Source organism: Dendrobates tinctorius, unplaced genomic scaffold, assembly GCF_039654945.1.
Source record: "Dendrobates tinctorius isolate UK_male_01 unplaced genomic scaffold, ASM3965494v1 ptg000034l, whole genome shotgun sequence".
Lineage (NCBI taxonomy): Eukaryota > Metazoa > Chordata > Amphibia > Anura > Dendrobatidae > Dendrobates > Dendrobates tinctorius.
Window position 1 is genome coordinate 12,156,137 of NW_027361702.1, and position 24,572 is coordinate 12,180,708.

At 44.8% G+C, this 24,572-nt stretch overlaps 1 protein-coding gene across 1 annotated transcript in view; it reads right to left on the reverse strand.

Annotated features, from left to right (window-relative positions):
- Positions 1-4,250: 4,250 nt before the first annotated feature.
- The window catches only part of F8 (coagulation factor VIII), a 232,157-nt gene continuing 211,835 nt past the window's right edge, over positions 4,251-24,572 (reverse strand). Inside the window, exons 25-26 of the mRNA XM_073573105.1 lie at positions 12,432-12,611; positions 4,251-6,406 (exon numbers count right to left, since the gene is read on the reverse strand). Coding sequence (XP_073429206.1) covers positions 6,263-6,406; positions 12,432-12,611 — 324 coding nt within the window. The 3' untranslated portion in view covers positions 4,251-6,262. The remainder of the gene's footprint in view (positions 6,407-12,431; positions 12,612-24,572) is intronic.

A 24,572-nucleotide genomic window follows, 5' to 3' on the forward strand; every position in this document is an offset into this window, starting at 1 on the left:
GACACAGGACCTGAATATGTGACTCCTGCTCTCCAGTGAGAGGTCACCTTGCGGGCATGCCCAGTAGCACGGCATGAGGACTGGAGCGGTTCCCTGCAGAGCAGGTTACGCTACCACTGCTGGACCGGAGGTGGCAGCAACATCCAGGCTCTCAGAGCAAGTCTGAGCAGTATGCCTGGCTTGCCATGATTGCTGAGCAACACCTGGAGTGGTTGGAGGAGAATGGGAGACCGCTGGATGTCTGGCTCTGGATTCCTGCTGTGCAGAGTCAGGAATCTGATGCCTAACAGCAGTTCCTGCAAGATGAAGGCATTGAAGCTATGGACTGGCCCGCCCATTCCCCAGACCTGAATCTGATTGAGCACATCTGGGACATCATGTCTCGCTCCATCCACCAACGTCACGTTGCACCAAAGACTGTCCAGGAGTTGGCTGATGCTTTAGTCCAGGTCTTAGAGGAGATCCCTCAGGAGACCATCCGCCGCCTCATCAGGAGCATGCCCAGGCGTTGTACAGTAGGGAGGTCATATAGGCATGTGGAGGCCACACACAATACTGAGCATCTTTTCCTTGCCACAAGGCATTTCCACTGAAGTTGGATCAGCCTACAATTTGATTTTGAGTATCATTCCAAATCCAGACCTCCATGGGATATTCATTTTTATTTACAACTATAATTGTTATGTTTTATTGTTCTGAACACATTTCACTATGCAATGAATACAAATTTGCAACTGAAATATTTCTGTCATGATCTCAGTGCGGGTTTGACTCGCACACGTGGGGTTAATGTCTGGAACCAGTGCTGATGACTGGCATTTCTGGGGTTAAAGGTTGTTATCCCAGTGCAGGCTTACCTGCACACCTGGGGCTATGATTGTGGCCTCTCCCTGGTTCTGGGAGAGGCTTCTTATAGCCTCAGGATGCTCCCATCCCCATCAGTTATACTTTCGCCCTTGGCATTGTGTGGTGACCCCTGAGTGTGTTTGTGCTGTGTTCTGGTTGCTTGATTCTCTGTGTACGACTCGGTCTGTTCTCTGGATATTGCTTTGGATTCTGCTTGGTACCTTCTATGTCTGTTTGGTTTTGACTTCTGCTTGGCCCTGACTATCCTTTCTGTCTCATCCCTGGTACTTTACTGATATCTCTGTGAATGACCTCCGTTTTGCCTGACTGAGTATTTCTGTATAGTATCCTGCCATGTCTGAAAGCAGGACGCTAAGCCCCGCCCCCTTGCAGTCACATGACCGTAGGTCCTGAGACTGCTTGCTAAACTTCACCGTCCACAGGTCCTGTGTATCTGTACTTTCCAGCTGTACCTGACCCTGGGCCCCCCTACAGTGCGGGTGAGTCCCTGCTCAGCGGAGGCTTCACTCCAGCGCTGACAGGATCCTGACAATTTCATTCAGGCTCAGGCTATGCAAAGGACATACTGCACAGGGCTCTTCGCTTTGCCACAGTCGCTGAAACATGTGCAGAGTGGAATTCCACCATGTCGGAACATTGCAAATCAAATGGTTAACCGGTAGGCCAAAAGACCTCTGTAGCAATGCAAGTCGATGATCTGTGGGCTGCGATTGGTAGAAGTGAGCACACAGCGACCTTGCTTTCTGCAGCTGCAAATCCAGGTCGGATAGTGGCATAGAAATTTCTGAACCAACAGGTTGAAGATGTGATGCATGCAAGGCATGTGTGTGAGTTTGCCCCGGGGTTGGGCCGCCACCAGGTTTGTACCATTATCGAACATGGCCTTCCCTGGCTCCAGGTTCAGTGGAGATAGCCATTGTTCTAACCAGGCCTGGATAACTGTCCACAAGTCTTGAGCTCGGTGATTGTAATCACCAAGGCATATTAATTTGAACACTGCCTGATTGCGGTGAGCCATGGCTGCACAGTACAGAGGTGAGGGGGACTCTATCTGCCCTGTTGTACCGCATGTCTGATTAAGGGAGTGGTTGAAGGCGCAGGTGGAGGCCCTAGAGGAGATGGAGGATGCAGAAACAGTGGAGGAACTGTTAGATACAGAGGTTTGTCCCACAAGCCTTAGGGATTTAAAGATTTGTGGAGCAGCCCCTTGACCGCATACCCCCACAGCTACCAGAGTCACCCAGTGCCCAGTCAGTGAGATGTAATGCCCCTGACCATGTTTGCCTGTCCAGGGGTCAGTTGTGAAATGCACCCTGGCAGGCATAGATTTTTTTACGGAATGGGTGATGTTTGCGACATGCTGGTGTAGAGCAGGCACAGCTTTCTTAGAGAAGTAATGGCGACTGGCAACTGGTACTGGGGCACTCCGAAGGCCATCAACTTTTTGAAACCGTCTGTATCCACCATGGGGAAAGGCAGCATTTCTGTGGCCAACAGATTGGATATGGTGGAGTTCAAGCTCTTAGCTTTGGCATATGTAGGAGGAAACATTCTTTTACGTGACCACAACTGCGGGACCGATGGCAGGCTGCTGGGCTCAGTGAGGGTGAAGTACAGAGAACAGGACAAACTGCTGGACTGTGAGTGAGCTGCAGGTGGAGATGTTATAGTGGATTGAGAAAGATGTTATGTCCTAGGTGACACAAAAAACACAGCCATGTCCACTTCCATAACAGCTGATGGGCTCTCACTTACCCCGACTGTAGGGAGTAAACAAGTTTCTGCGGCCGGAGACCTGTGTGAGAAGACTTGGCACAGTGGTGGAGGAGGAAGAAACAGCTGATGTGGTTGATGGGAAGGCTGGTGGTTGGCGAGGCCCGCTAGGCCGCATTTTAGCGCACTGATATTCCCGCACTAAAGCATGTTGATCGCGCCTGTGCCGGTTCATGCATGTAGTTGTCAAATTACTGCAATTTTTGCCTCAACTGAGTTATTTCTTTTTGCGAATTTGGCAGGTAACGTGCGTTTGCTCATCCTTTACAGTCTCAAAAAATGCCCAGGCTAGGCAACCCTTGTTGCCCCTGTGAACTGCACACTCGCAACCAGTGCTGGCCACAGCCAGAGTTAGGGCTGAGGATGCAGTGTATGTTGTGGTTGCATCACTTTGTGTCTGTGTGTGAAGCCGCCACGTAACCTCCTTGTGTTTCTCCTCTTCCACCTCTTCTACTGAGGTACTCAGCTGCGAACCTCTGGGTTCACACCAAGTGGGATCTACAACCTCATTGTCGTTCTCACACTGCCTTCCCCTCTTGTAACCTTCACAACCTTAGGCCCGCACCTGTCAGTCACCTGTCACTAAATGAACAATCACTATTTATTTTCATAGATAGTGTGCCTGAACAACACTGTTATACCTAACGATTTTTAAGTGGAAATCTGGCCTTCTGATTTGTCACTGAAACAGTTTTTTCACAAACAATTTAGATTAGCTAATTGGGCCTCCTCGGTGCACCACAATATTAGGCTCAACGATTATTAAGTGGAAATCTGGCACACAGTTTTTGCACAATCTAGTTAGATTCTGGAAGATCGATTTGACAGGACAGGATCCTATCTAGCTAACTGACAAGATCACTCGCAGCACTATCAGGAGAGACCGCGCTCTGCACTGTGACGCTGAGAAAATGTTGCCAGCAAAACAAAATGTCCATTTTTTATATGGCCAGGGACATGTGACATTGGCGGACAATCACAAAAGAAATTGAGTCATGACATGAGGCTCTAGTGAAGACCAGGTAGCCTCTTAGTTATGCCCCTTCAGGGTAAGCCCGGCCTGTGGCGCAGTGGTTCCACACCCAGTAGTGTGACACAAGGCGGTTATATGAGGCAGTAGACTAGAGATCCCTCAACTTTAACACAACACTTATAAGGCATGTCTGAAGAAGGAACCCTGAGACTTTAATTGGTTTTGTATTGATTACCTCACCTGGAATCCCCCCTATCTGTATGCTTGCTCAATGGGGCGGTTTATCTCCTAGAAGAACAAAAGGACCAGGTCTTGAAACTCAACGTGTCCAATTCTTCTCTCCGGTATCTATAGTGCAGGCCTTAACAGTGAAGAAAAACCATGCTAGATCAACACACAGGTAGGCAGAGAGAATGGTGGGGTAGAAACTGACTCCAGCAAGGCAAGCAGTAATCTGAAGAGGTCGCTGAGAGTGATTTCTATCTATGGTAAACAGACATCCCGTCTGGTCACATCATCAGTGCACGCCCGGAAACTCGGCACACCCGCCAATGGGCGGCGGGGCAGCTGCGCGGAAACAAGTATAGAATCAGCTGTGGTATCACATTAATCACCAAATAACGGAAAACAGTCCAGATCTTTTGAAAGCTTTTATTTATTGAAAAAAACTACAGTTACTAATGAGAGAAAATCAACAAAACAGAAAATCCAGTGTGATAAATGCCAAGTGCTGGCGCAAATTCCTTCCCTGCTGACATACATGTGCAATACTTATTAATGATGAGCGAATCCTCGTGTGCTAACCGAGTGTCTTCGGCGTGCTTCAATAATATGTTCGAGTCCCCACGGCTGCTCGACAGCCGCAACACATGCAGGAACTGCCTACTAAACCGATCCCCTACCTACAAACAGGCAATCCATGCATGTGTTGTGGCTGTCGAACAGCCGCGAGGACTCCAACATATTATTCGAGCATGCCGAATACACTCGGTTAGCACACAAGGATGGATAACACCTTATCTGAGGATATTCGCTCATCACTACTTGTTATATCCCCTGACCCAGCAGACAACTACAGTTATCGTCTCTGACGCTGGATCCAATATTTAGCAATGCTATGACACCCACAAGTGATCCTTATGGCGTGCCATCTTACAGTCTATAAGTTACTGGTAGGGACTCAGGAAAACCCCGTCATCTGCAATCTACATTGCCATCCTCTATCCTGGTAAGGATACTCCATTAGGGAATTATTAGCAGTCTTTTGAAAAAAAATCTTGCAGCATCGGGATCTCAAAAATTTGACTTTTTTTTTTTTTTTTTTTTTTTTTGTTGCATCCACAGTATGAGACTAGTTTTTATTTTCTAAACAATTTCCATGGGAAAAATCTAAGGGGTAACGTTTTCTCCTTGTGGAGAGTGACAGGTCAGCACTGACATGTCAGAGTGAGGAGACTTATAAGCCATGCATGCTCCACTGGGAAATTGGGATCACTGCATCCAATAGGTGGCAATAGGGTTCCAGTCCACTTCCTCTCTGAATAGGAAAGATTGAACATCTCATGTAACTAATCGAGATACAATTCCCTAATTCACCATTTGTTTTTTTTGTCTTGTGATAGTTACTAATGTTTTTTGCTCCAAATTCTTCACAAGGGGTGCACGTTGTCCTTAAATTTGTCCCCAAATCAAAAATGCTCTTTATTTTTTTTTTGCAAGTTTTTAGCCCCAAAATATGCAAGTCTTTTAAAAAGTCAAATGTTTGTCTAAAAATTTTGAAAGCTCTGCCCGAAACCTTACTCCATGCTAGGATTGGAGTGACAGGTGCCAAAAAATGCATTTTGGCAAAAGTTGCATTTCACAAATCTGTCTAAAATATCTGGCAGAAAACACACACATATATATATATATATATATATATATATAACAGCTGAAAGGGCATCGGTCAGCAGGTTTTTGTCATCTCTCACCTGTGAGAAGAATGATGTAGGGGCAGACACCCTGATTCCAGTCATATGTCACTTACTTTATTGGATGCAGCGTTTGTGATAGACCCATAGTTTTCTCTGCTGCAGATGCAGAAGAGATCAGAATGCTGAGCTCTGAATAACCCTGCCCACACCACTGATTGGGAGCTTTCTGTGTACACTGTGCATAAGCAGAAAGCTGCTAATCAATCATGGTAGGGGCAGAGTCACAAAGAGCAGGAGGACTGGGAGGTGCAAGACAACTAGCGCTGTACTGACACTTTCCTGCTAATAAAACTCTGATTGTAATGAAAAGACAGCACACAGCCCGGTAAGTGATACATTGCTGGAATCAGTGTCTCTCTGTACATGATACAGATGATGTAACAAAACACCTGCTGACAGGTTCCCTTTAAAGAGTGCCACAAAACATACAGACAATAAGACACCAGAGATACTAAAGTTACTAAGAAATTGTGCGTAACATCAGAATAAAATGCCACCTGACTGACTAATCGGCACAATCAGCCATGAAGCTGCAGCAGATGAACGCTTTTTGCACATTTATATCACCTACACTTAAATGCTTCAAAATAAATATTTGCAGTGCTTTGAAAAAAGTAATAAAATAGACAACACAAGCTGTAATAGACACCTGTGCAGTATATATGGTGATAAAACACTATATAGTGCATCCTATAACCTCCATCCGCAGAGCGATTCCTCCCGTCCACTTATGAGGATGTAGTTTTATAAACCGAGTTATAATTGAAGAGTCGAAGGTGATCCACACCGGTGTGTCCGGACTCCTGCTCGCCTGGAACACCTGAAAAACAGACACAAAGCCACTTTATTCAAGGTTTTATAATTTAGTTTTATATTTAGAAAATGTTGGTTTTATATATCAATAGTTATATATTTCTACTCTATTGATACCTGACGATAGTTATTCATACAATCATCGCAGAAGTCACTCGATTATCACACGAGCACGCTCAGATAACATCTCACACGAGCACACTCACATAACACCTTACACGAGCACGCTCAGATAACACCTCACACGAGCACGCTCAGATAACACCTTACACAAGCACACTCAGATAACACCTCACACGAGCACGCTCAGATAACACCTCACACGAGCACGCTCAGATAACACCTCACACGAGCACGCTCAGATAACACCTCACACGAGCACGCTCAGATAACACCTCACACGAGCACGCTCAGATAACATCTCACACGAGCACACTCACATAACACCTTACACGAGCACGCTCAGATAACACCTCACACGAGCACGCTCAGATAACACCTTACACAAGCACACTCAGATAACACCTCACACGAGCACGCTCAGATAATACCTCACACGAGCACGCTCAGATAACACCTCACACAAGCACACTCAGATAACACCTCACACGAGCACGCTCAGATAACACCTCACACGAGCACGCTCAGATAACACCTCACACGAGCACGCTCAGATAACACCTCACACGAGCACGCTCAGATAACACCTCACACGAGCACGCTCAGATAACACCTCACACGAGCACGCTCAGATAACACCTCACACGAGCACGCTCAGATAACACCTCACACGAGCACGCTCAGATAACACCTCACACGAGCACGCTCAGATAACACCTTACACGAGCACACTCAGATAACACCTCACACGAGCACGCTCAGATAACACCTTACACAAGCACACTCAGATAACACCTCACACGAGCACGCTCAGATAACACCTCACACGAGCACGCTCAGATAACACCTCACACGAGCACGCTCAGATAACACCTTACACAAGCACACTCAGATAACACCTTACACAAGCACACTCAGATAACACCTCACACGAGCACGCTCAGATAACACCTCACACGAGCACGCTCAGATAACACCTCACACGAGCACGCTCAGATAACACCTTACACAAGCACACTCAGATAACACCTCACATGAGCATGGATAACGCATTACGTGAGCACGCTCAGACAACACCTCACTCGAACACGCTCAGATAACACCTCACACGAGCACGCTCAGATAACACCTCACACGAGCACGCTCAGATAACACCTCACACGAGCATGGATAACGCATTACGCGAGCACGCTCAGACAACACCTCACTCGAGCACGCTCAGGTAACACCTCACACGAGCACGCTCAGATAACACCTCACTCGAGCACACTCAGATAACACCTCACACGAGCACGCTCAGATAACACCTCACACGAGCACACTCAGATAACACCTTACACAAGCACACTCAGATAACGCATTACGCGAGCACGGTCAGACAACACCTCACTCGAGCACGCTCAGATAACACCTCACACGAGCACGCTCAGATAACATCTCACACGAGCACGCTCAGATAACACATTACACAAGCACACTCAGATAACACCTCACATGAGCATGGATAACGCATTACGCGAGCACGCTCAGACAACACTTCACTCGAGCACGCTCAGATAACACCTCACACGAGCACACTCAGATAACACCTCACACGAGCACGCTCAGATAACACCTCACACGAGCACACTCAGATAACACCTCACACGAGCACGCTCAGATAACACCTCACTCGAGCACGCTCAGATAACACCTCACACGAGCACGCTCAGATAACACCTTACACAAGCACACTCAGATAACACCTCACATGAGCATGGATAACGCATTACACAAGCACGGTCAGACAACAACTCACTCGAGCACACTCAGATAACACCTCACTCGAGCACGCTCAGATAACACCTCTCATGAGCACGCTCAGATAACACCTCACTCGAGCACGCTCAGATAACACCTCACTCGAGCACGCTCAGATAACACCTCACACGAGCACGCTCAGATAACACCTCACACGAGCACGCTCAGATAACACCTCACACGAGCACGCTCAGATAACACCTCACACGAGCACGCTCAGATAACACCTCCCACGAGCACGCTCAGATAACACCTCCCACGAGCACGCTCAGATAACACCTCACACGAGCACGCTCAGATAACACCTCACACGAGCACGCTCAGATAACACCTCCCACGAGCACACTCAGATAACACCTCACACGAGCACACTCAGATAACACCTCCCACGAGCACACTCAGATAACACCTCCCACGAGCACACTCAGATAACACCTCCCACGAGCACACTCAGATAACACCTCACATGAGCACGCTCAGATAACACCTCACATGAGCACGCTCAGATAACACCTCACATGAGCACGCTCAGATTACACCTCATAAGAGCATGTTCGCTTATCACTAATGTCTATCCATTCTGTGATTTCCATGATTCCACAACTTTTCCTTCTTGGTGTTGCGATTTCAATGTTTAGGATTGTAGATTTTTTATACAATGTTTACTATGGAAAATCAATGCCATGGAATTTAATTTACGTGTTGTTACAGATGCAACATTGCCCAGTAGATTGTCCAAAGAAAATAACCTTTCTAGGATTTATGGGCATTGCATATCACTTCTTTGAAGTGGATACTTAAATGGTTTGTCCAGGCTTGCAACTCAAAAATAGAGTGACTGCAAACTTGTGAATCCTTACCGTGAGCGCTGTCAGGATTTTCCGATGCCAGGAGCGGATATCGTGTGACTACAAGTATGCAATTTGCATACTTCCAGCCACATTCCCACTAGACATGTCACTTTTCTTGGAGTGAGGCCATGCACGTCTAGTTGACATGTAACCAAATGTATCCAGACAGCCCGCTCCTGGCACAGGAGAATCTTGACAGCACTGTGCACACTGTGAGGATTCACAAATCTGCATAGAGTCATATACACTGACTGCAAACTTGAAACCCAGCCCTGGACAATATCTTTAAGGAAACTTCTCCAAATTAGACACCGCCCAATGAAAAGGATGCAAAGAACAATTCAGACAAACAAACTCCCCCAAAAAGATGCATTTCCTGAAATGGTTTCTGCTTGTAAAACTTGCACATAGCAAAAGACTAAGTTCCCACGATGCGTATCTTCATTCCCAGAAAAGCGCACCTTCTTACAGTTCTTAAAGTTCCAGCAAGAAATCTCCTTACGCTGGGTGTCACGGCCCCTCACCTCTCTGCCCCCCCACCCAGCGCTCTCCTGCTTTGCAGCGCGTCCCCGCGCCTGGCCTCCGGCTCCCGCGGCGTCGGGCACTTGCTCACAGCCTTACTCCCGGCGCACAGCCCCCTGGGTAGCGTGACAAGCTGGCCCCGCCTCCAACATGGCGGCGCCCACCACTACATATGCCTGGCATCTGGACAGGTAAGACGCCTGATTATCAAATACGGTGACTCTGCCCCGTGCGGCGTTCGCTGTGTCCTCAGGCCCCTTCTCCTGTGTTTCTGTTTGCGCTGTGTCTCACCTCCGTGTACCTCGTAGCTGTTCTCTCTCTGCGCAGCCTCTGTCTTGGCCCTCTGTGCTCTGGGTTCCTAGCCTCCCATACTCTTTGAGCTTCTCTGTCCGTTTCTGCCTCCATCTTGTCCCTCACCGTACCTCCCTGTTGTCTCGTTCTCTCTCTCGCCTTATACTTCATTGTGCTCCTTCTCTAATTGCAGCCTCCTGCCCTTGTTATCCCTGGCTCTCCAGTCCGGTGCCTTACTAGGTTCCTGTGTGTCTCGGTGTCTAACTCTATGGATACTTCTGTGCCTCCCTACCCGTCTATTTGCCCAATCGCCCCTTTGGTTCCGGCTGTCGCGGTTCTATCCCCTGGGGGTCTGCCCTAACGCTCCCTGCATAGGGGGCGATCTTCACCTGGGCACTCGCCCTCGGGGGCTCTGGAGCCGTGACCCAGAGGGTCCACTTTCGGGTACCTTTTCTGTCCTCTATCGTACTATTAACACCGTAACAGCCGTAACACTGGGCTTCTAATATTACCCTGCGGAAACTGATCTGAAGTTATTGCAACGCCAGTTTCTCATTTAGCAAATGTGCGTTTCATTTGCAGATTTTCACCATAAACTTAAAGTAGATTAGAAAAATTTACAGATAAAAAACACGTGTGTTTTTAGTGCATTTCCACAGCAGAAATACATGTGATCCACAAATGACTATATCATAGTTTTTTCAAAGTCAAATGCCAGAAATAATGTTTGCTGATAAGTTAATTACACATTCTCCAGGCCAGCTAGTTTGTTGACTTGCAAAACAGAGGAGGAAAAACTGTGCAAATAGATTACATAATCAAACAATGCGACTTGGTCTCATCAACATCCAAACATCCAAAGAACAAGAGACTCTTTACAGGATAGCTGACAGATCATGGTTCCATCACGAGGAACACATTTGACGTTCTACCTGATGTCAGCTTAGAGGATCTCGGCCCCAGCTGAAAAAATACAGGTCTTCTCCATTGAGCATTGCTAAACCATGGATATGTTCAGGGAATTCAGGATTTGGATCCGCCGGTCACCTGGCTCCATGGAGATATTCAAAGAAGTCAGGTTCTGACCATATGGCCAACTGTTCTTGTACCTCAATGGACTGTCATCTTCCTAAGGTTGTTGTTGCCTCTCTGTGCGTGCACAATTGGGGGTAGTCAGCCCTGGAAGTTCTGAAGTAACAGCTGCTCTTATCCTAGTGAGTCAGCAGAAGGGTGAGACTCTGTAATTTGCACCATCTTGGGTATTTTGCTGGGACTGTTCTATGTATTATTTGACTGTTTTGTGGTTCAATAAAGTATTGCCACACTGTTTTAACCCAACCCTGTGTTGTCTGAGTAGTATTACACCCAAGGGGAAAGAAGCGTTACAAGTAGCATATTTCTTCAATGGTGCGATTTACAGAGTAAGAGGAACAGAGCTTTTAAATTTTAGATAGTTAATCCAGAAAGGTAAGTAGTGTTTATGAAAATATACAAACATGATACAAAATGGGAACAAAACAATAGGGTGTAAACAATTACATAAAATAAAAAAGAAAGAGAATAACTAAACCTGAGGTCACGGAAATGGCTCAGGGCTTAGCAGCGGGAGATACACATTAGGAAAACGGACAGAACCCACATCAAACTGTACTTTTCAGGACTGACAAATGACTAAACCCAATTTCTTCTTTTTATTAGATCAAAGTTTTGCCCACATAACTCCCCTGGAGGAGCTCATGTGAGGGATGGTGTAGCATGTGATAGGTCTTTCAGAATTTTATGAGGATACAGGATATCTTCGCCCCTGGAGGTCCCAGGCGGTAGATATTGTTGTCATGTTTCTTATCGCAATTTTACCTTTCTATATGAAGCATGGACTGGATAGCATCATCCACCGTTATTAAGTTGGAGGAGTTAGAATAGCCTTACAGTGATGTGTGCGAATGCATTATGTTCGTCCATTATGTTCGTCCATTACGTCCGTTATGTTCGTCCCTTTTCTTATGGAAGAAAATATATCTACCATAAATATCAGATCGATGCAAACCCCAATATTTATCACTGACCACTGGCTCCAAAGTGTTTCAAAAAGATCAGTAAAAGTACTTTGGTTTGGAAGCCTACTTCCTCGCCTCTGTATAAACGAATCTCAGCCTTGGTGTCTTCTTCCCAGCAAATCTCCCTGTTGTAACTACCTGGTTACTGTAGGAGGCCCCTACTTCAATTGAGATGGAAGTGCCAGCTCTCTCTCACTTCCCCTGTTTTAATTATTTTCTCCCTGAGTTATAATTAAATTGTCTCAGCCACACTTAATCCCATATCTTCAATGTTAAGGTGATATGTTCCATCTCTGGAAATGTCTTTATGGATTTTGAATTTTTCTCTACGACAGGAACAATAGTGCGTTTATACAAAATGTAAGGCATCTCTTAATAAATTGTCACATACCTTTCGTTGACCATTTGGTTCACGTACAAATTCCCAGCTTTTTCCATCATTACTGAAGCTGACATGTATGTGTGTGACGTACATAGAAGTAAATGATGAGCGTGCACCTTGAATTACTAATCCAGTCACCTTCATTTCCTGAGCTAGATCTACTTGAAGCCATTCACCGCTTGTGTCTGCCTGTATTTAATAGAAAACATGTAATTCATCATTTTATAAAATATACTATAAATTCTGCTATAAAGATTAGTTGTTTTTTTACAAAGGTTTAGGGCTTAACCCCTTCATGACCTATGACGTACCTATACGTCACAGGTTGCCTCCCCCTCTTTGATGCTTCAGCGCAGAGTCCGCATCTTTTCCAGCACATGACAGCTGATTTGATCTAGCTGTCATCTGTCCCTAACAGCCATGGGTGGAATCGTGATCCACCCACATCTGTTAACTTGTTAAATGAGGCTGTCAATCTCTGACAGTGGTATTTAATGTGCCTGTACTGGAAGTACATCAATAACCCAGCCCATAAGTGCCTCTGTCACATGATCGCGGGGCGCCGATGGGTTGGTATGAGAACCAGGGGTCTGCAGGAGACCACTGTACTTGTCACTGCTACTCTGCTATGAGCGGCGCCAGTGGCCGACATTCATAACAGATGATGATTTCTGAGACTATTGAAGCAAGTAAAAAAAAGTGTAAAAAAAAAGTTTTAAAAAATATTTAAAAATAAAAACAAATGTAAAAGTTCAATTCACCCTCGATTCATAATAAAACAATACAAAAATTAAAAATACACATTTTTTTGGTCACCGCAACATTGCAGTAAAATGCAATAACAAGCGATCAAAAGATATCGTATCTATCCCAAAATGGTATCGATTAAAAAAGCCATCACCCAGACGAAAATCTCGAAAAATGGAGACACTACGGCCGGGTCTCGGAAAATGGTAACTTTTTTTATTTTTTTTTTTTACAAACCTTGGATTTTTTTTTCCCTCACGTAAATAAAAAAGAACCTAGACATGTCTGGTATCTGTGAACTTGTAATCACCTGCAGAATCATAATGGCAGGTCAGTTTGTGCATTTAGTTAACATGGTAAAAAAAAAAACAGCTGTGGAATTGAGGGTGATGAAGGGGTTAAGAATGAAATATCTGGTGCTCCCTATGACTCTATGATTACAGACAGCTGTAGTTACGCCCAGCTTTTCATTGTGCAACCCTTTATTTTCCAACAGACGATAGCACATGGGAGGCTCTCGGTTTATTTGTGTGAACTGCAACGACCAAAACACATCAGGAAAAACCGGAAACATTAGGACAAAAAACTGCAGAAACTGCTCAGCTGGTAGCAGAAACAGACCGGCCGAAGTAGGTGATGACGTAAAGCCAAGATTAAATGACACCTGCCTAACTCCAGGAATGCAGACCTGCCTTACAAAAGACTAAAGTCACCCGGTATATTACAGGGAGAGTTAGAATCTGAAGAGCGGTGATTGGTTAAATAAATCATCATTCGCAAGTAAAAAGTTTTCACGAGGACAAAAGTGGCCAGTTTTTGCTCGTAGTTTTGCCTTCCTGATACATTGCTATGTGTAGCACAATAGGTCGGACGATCGCAGCTTCAAGTTCCTCAGGGGACTATTAAATACAAAAAAGGTGATTAAAAAATTAAAAATATGAAAAAGAAAGTGTAAAAATGCAAGAGTTCAAGCCAGTCCAAAAATAAAATAATTATAAAAATACAAATATTTGGTGTCGCTAAGGCTGGTTTCACATTTGCGTTTTTTAGCGCTGGAAAAAAACGCATATGTGCGCATGCATTTTTTCCCCTATATTTAACATGGGTGCGCATACCTGCGCGCTGGTAAGCGCATGTATGCGATTTTCATGCGCTGCGTTTTTTTGGGGTGTGCGTTGGTATTTTCCAGACGCAGCATGTTGCATTTTTTGGCCCTGTAAAAAAGCGCATGCGCACATATGCGCACGTTTTGCGCTAAAAATGGCCATTATAGCCTATGGATGCGCATACATGCGCACTGGCATGCTCATGTATGCGTTTTTTTGCACATGCGTTTTTTTTTGTTAACCATGGAATTTAGGGGTTTGGGTTAGAGTTAGGGTTAGTTAAGGGGGTTTAGGGTTAGGGTTAGGGTCAGGGTCAGGGTTAGGGTTGGGGTTAGGGTCAGGGTTAGGGTTAAGTATGGTTTGGTTAAGGGTCAGGGTCAGGGTTAGGGTTAGGGTTAGGGTTAGGGTTAAGGTTAGTTAGGGTTAAGTATGGTTTGGTTAAGGGTTAGGGTCAGGGTTAGGGTTAGGGTCAGGGTTAGGGTTAAGTATGGTTTGGTTAAGGGTTAGGGTCAGGGTTAGGGTTAGGGTTAGGGTCAGGGTTAGGGTTAAGTATGGTTTGGTTAAGGGTTAGGGTCAGGGTTAGGGTTAGGGTTAGGGTTAGGGTTAAGGTTAGTTAGGGTTAAGTATGGTTTGGTTAAGGGTTAGGGTCAGGGTTAGGGTTAGGGTTAGGGTCAGGGTTAGGGTTAAGTATGGTTTGGTTAAGGGTTAGGGTCAGGGTTAGGGTTAGGGTTAGGGTTAGGGTTAAGGTTAGTTAGGGTTAAGTATGGTTTGGTTAAGGGTTAGGGTCAGGGTTAGGGTTAGGGTCAGGGTTAGGGTTAAGTATGGTTTGGTTAAGGGTTAGGGTCAGGGTTAGGGTTAGGGTTAAGGTTAGTTAGGGTTAAGTATGGTTTGGTTAAGGGTTAGGGTCAGGGTTAGGGTTAGGGTCAGGGTTAGGGTTAAGTATGGTTTGGTTAAGGGTTAGGGTCAGGGTTAGGGTTAGGGTTAGGGTTAGGGTTAAGGTTAGTTAGGGTTAAGTATGGTTTGGTTAAGGGTTAGGGTCAGGGTTAGGGTTAGGGTTAGGGTCAGGGTTAGGGTTAGGGTTAGGGTTAGTTAGGGTTTAGGGTTTGGGTTAGGGTTAAGTATGGTTTGGTTAAGGGTTAGGGTCAGGGTTAGGGTTAGGGTTAGGGTCAGGGTTAGGGTTAGGGTTAGGGTTAGGGTCAGGGTTAGGGTTAGTAAAGTCATGGTTTGGGTTCGTGTGAGGGGCCACCTAATTTTGGAAAAAAACGCAAACGCGGTAAAAACGCACTAAAAACACATACAAACGCTTAAAAACGCTGCGTTTTTTTCATGCATGCTCATAAAAATGCTTGAAAAAAACGCAGCAGTTGTATGCTTTTGTATGCGTTTTTTCAATGCGTTTTTTTGCGGGAAAAACGCGCTGCAAAAAAAAGCAAGTGTGAAACTAGCCTTAGTTAGTAAAAGTCTGATCTATCAAAATATAAAATAAATTTTGCTATGAATAGTTTATATTTGGATATTTTGACCAGTCACCTTCAGTGCATGGTATGCTAACCTTGACTAAGAGGGATGTGAAACGCGCGTCGGGTGTGGTTGTCTATGGATGGGTGAAATCTTGTAGGTGCCACTGTGCCTTACTTTATACTCCATACTTATGGATATATACTGCTTGTGAGTGACTTCTTTGATTATCGTCTTTTATGTGTACTCATACCAATATATCTCATGATGATGCCCTTTTTAGCATCGGTATACGTCAGTAACATGTGTTATGATTGAGTCACCGTAGGAGGCAAAAATAGAAATGCTAGCTAAGTCCAGAAAACCAGAGAAGTTGGCAGCTATCGGATTGCAGACCCCTGAACCTATCAACACAACTAGCAGTAGCCGTGGGGGGCTCCTACGATGCCCTAGGCCCCTCGATCACAGCCGGAGGACTACATAGCCTAAAGACAGAAAGGGAAATCAAAACTGCCCCAGAGCAGACCCCAAAGCAAAAGGCAGCCCCCCACATATAATGACGGTGAAGCAAGAAGAAAGAACAAAACACAGACAGAAAGATAGACTGAGCAAAGACGGGGCCCACGCTAGCTTAGACAGGAAAGGACAGGAAGGCTGCTGTCTGCAATCCGTGAAAAAACACTATGAAAATAAGAGCCAACAAACTGACAGTAAAAAAGGCCCTGAAGACGCTAGGCTTCAAAAAAGCTATGTCAGTACTCAGGAATATTCTGAAGACAGAGCAACAGGCAAAAGGAGATTCAGCTCACCCCAGCAGGGAATGGCAGAATCCAGAAAAGCAAGGAAAACAAAACACTAATGCAAAAAGGCAAAGCAGAAATCTTAGCTTTAGATGAGCATTAACTCCACTCAGCCAGTCATCATCATCAGCCCCAGGTGTTTGACAATCAGGCTCACTACCTTTCTTTTCCAGAAGAGGGAGTTCCTCGGGCCTCAGTAGTGAAGGGGAAAATGAACTCACAACAGTACCTCCCCCTTCCCCCTTGAGGAGGGGTCACCGAACCCTCAACCACGCCACCAGGGCAATCAGGGTGAGCCTGATGAAAGGCACGCACCAATCTTTTGGCATGAATATCAGAGGCAGAGACCCAGGAATTATCCTCCTGACCATAACCCTTCCACTTAACCAAATACTGGAGTCTCCGTCTAGCCAGACGGGAATCCAGTACCTTCTCTACCTCATATTCCATGTTACCTTCAACCAATACAGGGTCTGGAGGTGCAACCTCCGGAACAACAGGTTCAACAAACCTCTTCAACAAAGATTTATGGAACACATTATGGATTTTAAATCTGACAGGAAGAGCCAAACGAAAAGAGACCGGATTAATAATCTCCAAAATCTTGTAAGGTCCAATAAATCTAGGCTTAAACTTAGGAGAAGCCACCTTCATAGCAATATTTTTTGATGATAACCACACCATATCACCAACCTTAAATTGGGGACCAATGGTCCTATGTCAGTTGGAAAACCGCTGGGCCTTTTCCTGGGAGAGAGATAACTTATCCACCACTTGGTCCCAGATCTGGTGCATTCTCTCCACCACAGTGTCAACACCTGGGCAGGCAGAGGGCTCCACCTGCCCTGAAGAAAATCGAGGATGAAACCCAAAGTTACAAAAAAAAGGAGACATCAAAGTGGCAGAACTAGCTCTATTATTTAGAGCAAATTCGGCCAAGGGCAAAAATGAAACCCAATCATCCTGATCAGCAGAAATAAAACATCTCAAATATGACTCCAAGGTCTGGTTTGTTCTCTCTGTCTGCCCATTGGTCTGAGGGTGAAAAGCAGAGGAGAAGGACAACTGAATTCCCAGCTTGGAACAGAAAGTTCTCCAAAATCTAGACACAAACTGGACTCCTCTGTCAGATACAATGTTCTCAGGAATCTCGTGCAAGCGAACCACCTGTTGTAAAAACAGGGGCACCAATTCAGAGGAAGACGGCAACTTAGGGAGTGGTACAAGATGAACCATCTTAGAGAACCTATCACAAATCACCCAAATAACAGTCAGCCTTTGAGAGACAGGCATATCAGAGATAAAATCCATTGAAATATGGGTCCATGGCCTCTTGGGGACAGGCAAAGGCATCAACAACCCACTAGAGCGAGAACACGATTTAGACAGGGAGCACGTCCCACAGGACTGCACAAAATTCCTGACATCACGAGACAAGGAGGGCCACCAAAAAGACCGACTCACCAGATCTCTAATACCCAAAATACCTGGATGACCAGCCAAAGCAGAGCAATGAACTTCAGACATCACTCTCTTCTTCCACTGGTCAGGAACATACAACTTTCCACTGGGACAACGCTCAGGTTTGTCCTCCTGGAACTCTTCCAGAGCACGTCTCAAATCGGGCGAGATGGCAGAAAGAACTACCCCTTCGCCTAAGATGGTAGCAGGCTTGGTCACCACAGGAGAATCAGCAAAGAAGCTCCTAGAGAGGGCGTCAGCCTTGACATTCTTAGTTCCAGGAAGAAAAGAAACCACAAAATCAAAACGTGTAAAAAATAAGGCCCACCTAGCCTGTCTAGGGTTCAAGCGCTTAGCCGACTCTAGGTAAATCAAATTCTTGTGGTCAGTGAGGACCACGACTTGATGCTTAGCTTCCTCCAACCAATGTCTCCACTCCTCAAATGCCCATTTCATGGCTAACAGTTCCCGATTCCCCACATCATAGTTACGTTTAGAGTTGAGCGATACCGTCCGATACTTCAAAATATCGGATCGGAATGGATCGGCCGATCTTTAAAAAAAGTATCGGTATCGCCGATGCCGATACCGGAAGTCCCATTCAAGTCTATGAGACTTCCGGTATCGGAATTGGAAAAACCCTTTCCTGCCCTTGTACAGCCTCTCGGGGGTCTGTGCCGGCCTGCCGGGGGTCTGTGCCGGCCTGCCGGTGAGCTGTGCGGACTGCCCGGGGTCTGTGCACCCTGTGGGGGTCTGTACCGGCCTGCCGGGGGGCTGTGCTGATGTCCGGGGGTCTGTGCAGGCATCGTCCGATGGGACTACAAGTCCCATCGGGCGATGCCTGCTACCATGACAGTGATTGACACATTAGCCAATGATGGGACAGTAGTAGTCCCATCATCCGGCTAATGTGTTAAATGTAAAAAAAAAAAAAAAAATACTACATACATACATACTACATGCATGCTACATACATACTACATGCTACATACATAGTACATATATACTACATGCATGCTACATACATACTACATGCTACATACATACTACATATATACTACATGCATGCTACATACATGCTACATGCTACATACATACTACATATATACTACATGCATGCTACATACATGCTACATGCTACATACATACATACTACATGCTACATACATACTACATACATACTACATGCTACATACATACTACATATATACTACATGCATGCTGCATACATACTGCATGCATGCTACATACATACTACATGCATGCTACATACATACTACATGCTACATACATACTACATACATACTACATGCATGCTACATACATACTGCATGCATGCTACATACATACTACATGCTACATACATACTACATACATACTACATGCATGCTACATGCATACTACATGCTACATATATACTACATATATACTACATACATACTACATATATACTACATGCATGCTACATGAATGCTACATACATACTACATGCTACATACATACTACATATATACTACATGCATGCTACATACATACTACATGCTACATACATACTACATACATACTACATGCATGCTACATACATACTACATGCTACATATATACTACATACATACTACATACATACTACATATATACTACATGCATGCTACATACATACTGCATGCATGCTACATACATACTACATGCATGCTACATACATACTACATGCTACATGCATGCTACATACATACTGCATGCATGCTACATACATACTACATGCTACATACATACTACATGCTACATACATACTACATATATACTACATGCATGCTACATACATACTACATGCTACATACATACTACATATATACTACATGCATGCTACATACATACTACATGCTACATACATACTACATATATACTACATGCATGCTACATACATACTACATGCTACATACATACTACATGCTACATACATACTACATATATACTACATGCATGCTACATACATACTACATGCTACATACATACTACATACATACTACATGCATGCTACATACATACTACATGCTACATACACTCACTGGCCACTTTATTAGGTACACCTGTCCAACTGTGTGTTAAGACTTAATTTCTAATCAGCCAATCACATGGCGGCAACTCAGTGCATTTAGGCATGTAGACATGGTCAAGACAATCTCCTGCAGTTCAAACCGAGCATCAGTATGGGGAAGAAAGGTGATTTGAGTGCCTTTGAACGTGGCATGATTGTTGGTGCCAGAAGGGCTGGTCTGAGAATTTCAGAAACTGCTGATCTACTGGGATTTTCACGCACAACCATCTCTAGGGTTTACAGAGAATGGTCCGAAAAAGAAAAAAAATCCAGTGAGCGGCAGTTCTGTGGCCGGAAATGCCATGTTGATGCCAGAGGTCAGAGGAGAATGGGCAGACTGGTTCGAGCTGATAGAAAGGCAACAGTGACTCAAATTGCCACCCGTTACAACCAAGGTAGGCAGAAGAGCATCTCTGAACGCACAGTGCGTCGAACTTTGAGGCAGATGGGCTACAGCAGCAGAAGACCACACTGGGTACCACTCCTCTCAGCTAAGAACAGGAAACTGAGGCTACAATTTGCACAAGCTCATCGAAATTGGACAGTAGAAGATTGGAAAAACGTTGCCTGGTCTGATGAGTCTCGATTTCTGCTGCGACATTCGGATGGTAGGGTCAGAATTTGGCGTAAACAACATGAAAGCATGGATCCATCCTGCCTTGTATCAACGGTTCAGGCTGGTGGTGGTGGTGTCATGGTGTGGGGAATTTTTTCTGGGCACTCTTTGGACCCCTTGGTACCAATTGAGCATCGTTGCAACGCCACAGCCTACCTGAGTATTGTTGCTGACCATGTCCATCCCTTTATGACCACAATGTACCCAACATCTGATGGCTACTTTCAGCAGGATAATGCGCCATGTCATAAAGCTCGAATCATCTCAGATTGGTTTCTTGAACATGACAATGAGTTTACTGTACTCAAATGGCCTCCTCAGTCACCAGATCTCAATCCAATAGAGCATCTTTGGGATGTGGTGGAACGGGAGATTCGCATCAGGGATGTGCAGCCGACAAATCTGCGCCAACTGTGTGATGCCATCATGTCAATATGGTCCAAAATCTCTGAGGAATGCTTCCAGCACCTTGTTGAATCTCTGCCACGAAGAATTGAGGCAGTTCTGAAGGCAAAAGGGGGTCCAACCCCTTACTAGCATGGTGTACCTAATAAAGTGGCCAGTGAGTGTACATACCACATATATACTACATGCATGCTACATACATACTACATACATACTACATGCATGCTACATACATACTACATGCTACATACATACCACATATATACTACATACATACTACATACATACTACATGCATGCTACATACAATACATTCATACAATACATACATAGACATACAGTACATATAACATAGAGTAACATACTTACCAATACTTGTTACATTGTTCCCCAAAGCCATTGTCGTCTACGGAATAAATATTAACATAACAAACCACAAAAATACTCACCCATGATCCGAAGCAGTCCACGAGTGTGTCCCACGACGAATTTCGCACACAGCTTTTACCATAAAGTGAGACTAGGGACTTTTTTTTTTTAAGTGGCGGAGGAATACAGTGTGGAAGGATACCTACCTTCCGTCATTGGATTCCTGCAGCCCGTAGAGAGCGGCAGCATCAGCTGATGCTGCAGTTCTCTACCCAAGATCGTCGTGGGACACACTCGTGGACTGCTTCGGATCATGGGTGAGTATTTTTGTGGTTTGTTATGTTAATATTTATTCCGTAGACGACAATGGCTTCGGGGAACAATGTGACAAGTATTGGTAAGTATGTTACTCTATGTTATATGTACTGTATGTCTATGTATGTATTGTATGAATGTATTGTATGTAGCATGCATGTAGTATGTATGTAGCATATATGTAGTATGTATGTAGTATATATGTGGTATGTATGTAGCATGTAGTATGTATGTAGCATGCATGTAGTATGTATGTAGTATGTATGTAGCATGTAGCATGTATGTAGCATGCATGTAGTATATATGTGGTATGTATGTAGCATGTATGTATGTAGCATGCATGTAGTATGTATGTAGTATGTATGTAGCATGTAGTATGTATGTAGCATGCATGTAGTATATATGTAGCATATATGTAGTATATATGTAGTATGTATGTAGTATGTATGTAGCATGCATGTGGTATGTATGTAGCATGTAGTATGTAGCATGAATGTAGTATGTATGTAGTATATATGTGGTATGTATGTAGCATGTAGTATGTATGTAGCATGCATGTAGTATGTATGTAGTATGTATGTAGCATGTAGTATGTATGTAGCATGCATGTAGTATATATGTAGTATGTATGTAGCATGTAGTATGTATGTAGCATGCATGTAGTATATATGTGGTATGTATGTAGCATGTAGTATGTATGTAGCATGCATCTAGTATGTATGTAGTATATATGTGGTATGTATGTAGCATGTAGTATGTAGCATGCATGTAGTATATATGTGGTATGTATGTAGCATGTAGTATGTATGTAGCATGCATGTAGTATGTATGTAGTATGTATGTAGTATTTTTTTTTTTTTTTAAACATTTAACACATTAGCCGGATGATGGGACTACTACTGTCCCATCATTGGCTAATGTGTCAATCACTGTCATGGTAGCAGGCATCGCCAGATGGGACTTGTAGTCCCATCGGACGATGCTTGCACAGACCCCCGGACATCAGCACAGCCCCCCGGCAGGCCGGTACAGACCCCCACAGGGTGCACAGCCCCCCGGCAGGCCGGTAAAGACCCCGGGCAGTCCACACAGCCCCCCGGCAGGCCGGCACAGCCCCCCGGCAGGCCGGCACAGCCCCCCGGCAGGCCGGCAGAGACCCCCGGAAGGCCCGAAATGACGGCGCATCATGATGCGCACACACCGCGCATCATGATGACGTCATTTCGGCTGTCAATCAACTTTGAACTTCCGATTCCGATGCCCGATATTGAAAAAATATCGGATGTCGGTATCGGAATTCCGATACAGCAAGTATCGGCCGATACCCAATACTTGCGGTATCGGAATGCTCAACACTAGTTACGTTCAGATGGAGAGAACTTTCGGGAAAAGAAAGCACAGGGATTCATTTTAGATGTTACAGGATCCTTTTGGGACAAAACAGCTCCTGCACCAATCTCAGAAGCATCCACCTCTACCTGGTACGGAAGTGAGACATCAGGTTGCCGCAAAACCGGGGCGGAGGTGAATCTTCGCTTCAGCTCCTGAAAGGAAGAAACAGCCTCCGGAGACCAATTTAACACATCAGCACCCTTCTTAGTCAAATCAGTCAATGGCTTGGCAATACTAGAAAATTTTGCTATAAATTTCCGATAAAAATTAGCAAAACCCAAAAACTTCTGGAGGGCCTTCAAAGAAGTGGGCTGAACCCAATCGTAAATGGCCTGTACCTTGGCCGGGTCCATTTCAATAGTTGACAGGGACAAAATAAATCCCAAAAAAGAAATCCTCTGTACTCCAAAAAGGCATTTAGATCCTTTGACATACAGGGAATTCTCCCTCAAGATCCGGAACACAGTCTGAATATGTTCCACATGAGAATCCCAATCCTTGGAGAAGATCAAAATATCATCCAGATAGATAATCAAAAATTTATCGACAAAATCTCGGAAAATATCGTTCATGAAGCACTGGAAGACAGAAGGGGCATTAGTGAGCCCAAAAGGCATCACCAGGTACTCAAAATGTCCCACCGGAGTATTAAACGCCATCTTCCATTCATCTCCATGCTTAATGCGAATAACATTATACGCCCCCCTGAGGTCAAGCTTGGTAAACCAGCAAGCACCTTTAACTCTGGAGAATAGATCAGAAATCAGGGGTAACGGATACTGATATTTAACAGTAATTTTGTTGAGAGCACGATAATCAATACAAGGTCTTAATGATCCATCCTTTTTGGCTACAAAAAAAACCGGCACCTAAGGGTGACGAGGATGGTCTAATATGACCCTTCTCCAACGCCTCCTTAATATAGGATCGCATAGCCTCGTGCTCGGGTACAGATAAATTGAAGAGCCGACCCTTGGGAAATTTACACCCCGGGCTCAGTTCAATAGCACAGTCATAACTCCTATGAGGAGGCAGAGACGCAGACTCATTCTCACTAAATACATCATAAAAGTCCGCCAAATAATCAGGAACATCATGCGACTGAGGAGAGGTGGAAAACACCGGAGCCTCACTAAAGGCACACCGACAACCCCAACTCACCACAGACACAGATTTCCAATCCAAAACTGGATAATGAATTTGTAACCAGGGAAACCCCAGAACAATAGTATCATGCAGATTATGTAACACCAAAAACCTGCAATTTTCTTGATGGTCTGGGGCGACCCGCATTACCACCTGGGTCCAAAACTGAGGTTTATTTTTAGCCAAAGGAGTACCATCAATCCCCCTCAAAGGGATAGGCATCTGCAGAGGTGTCATCGGA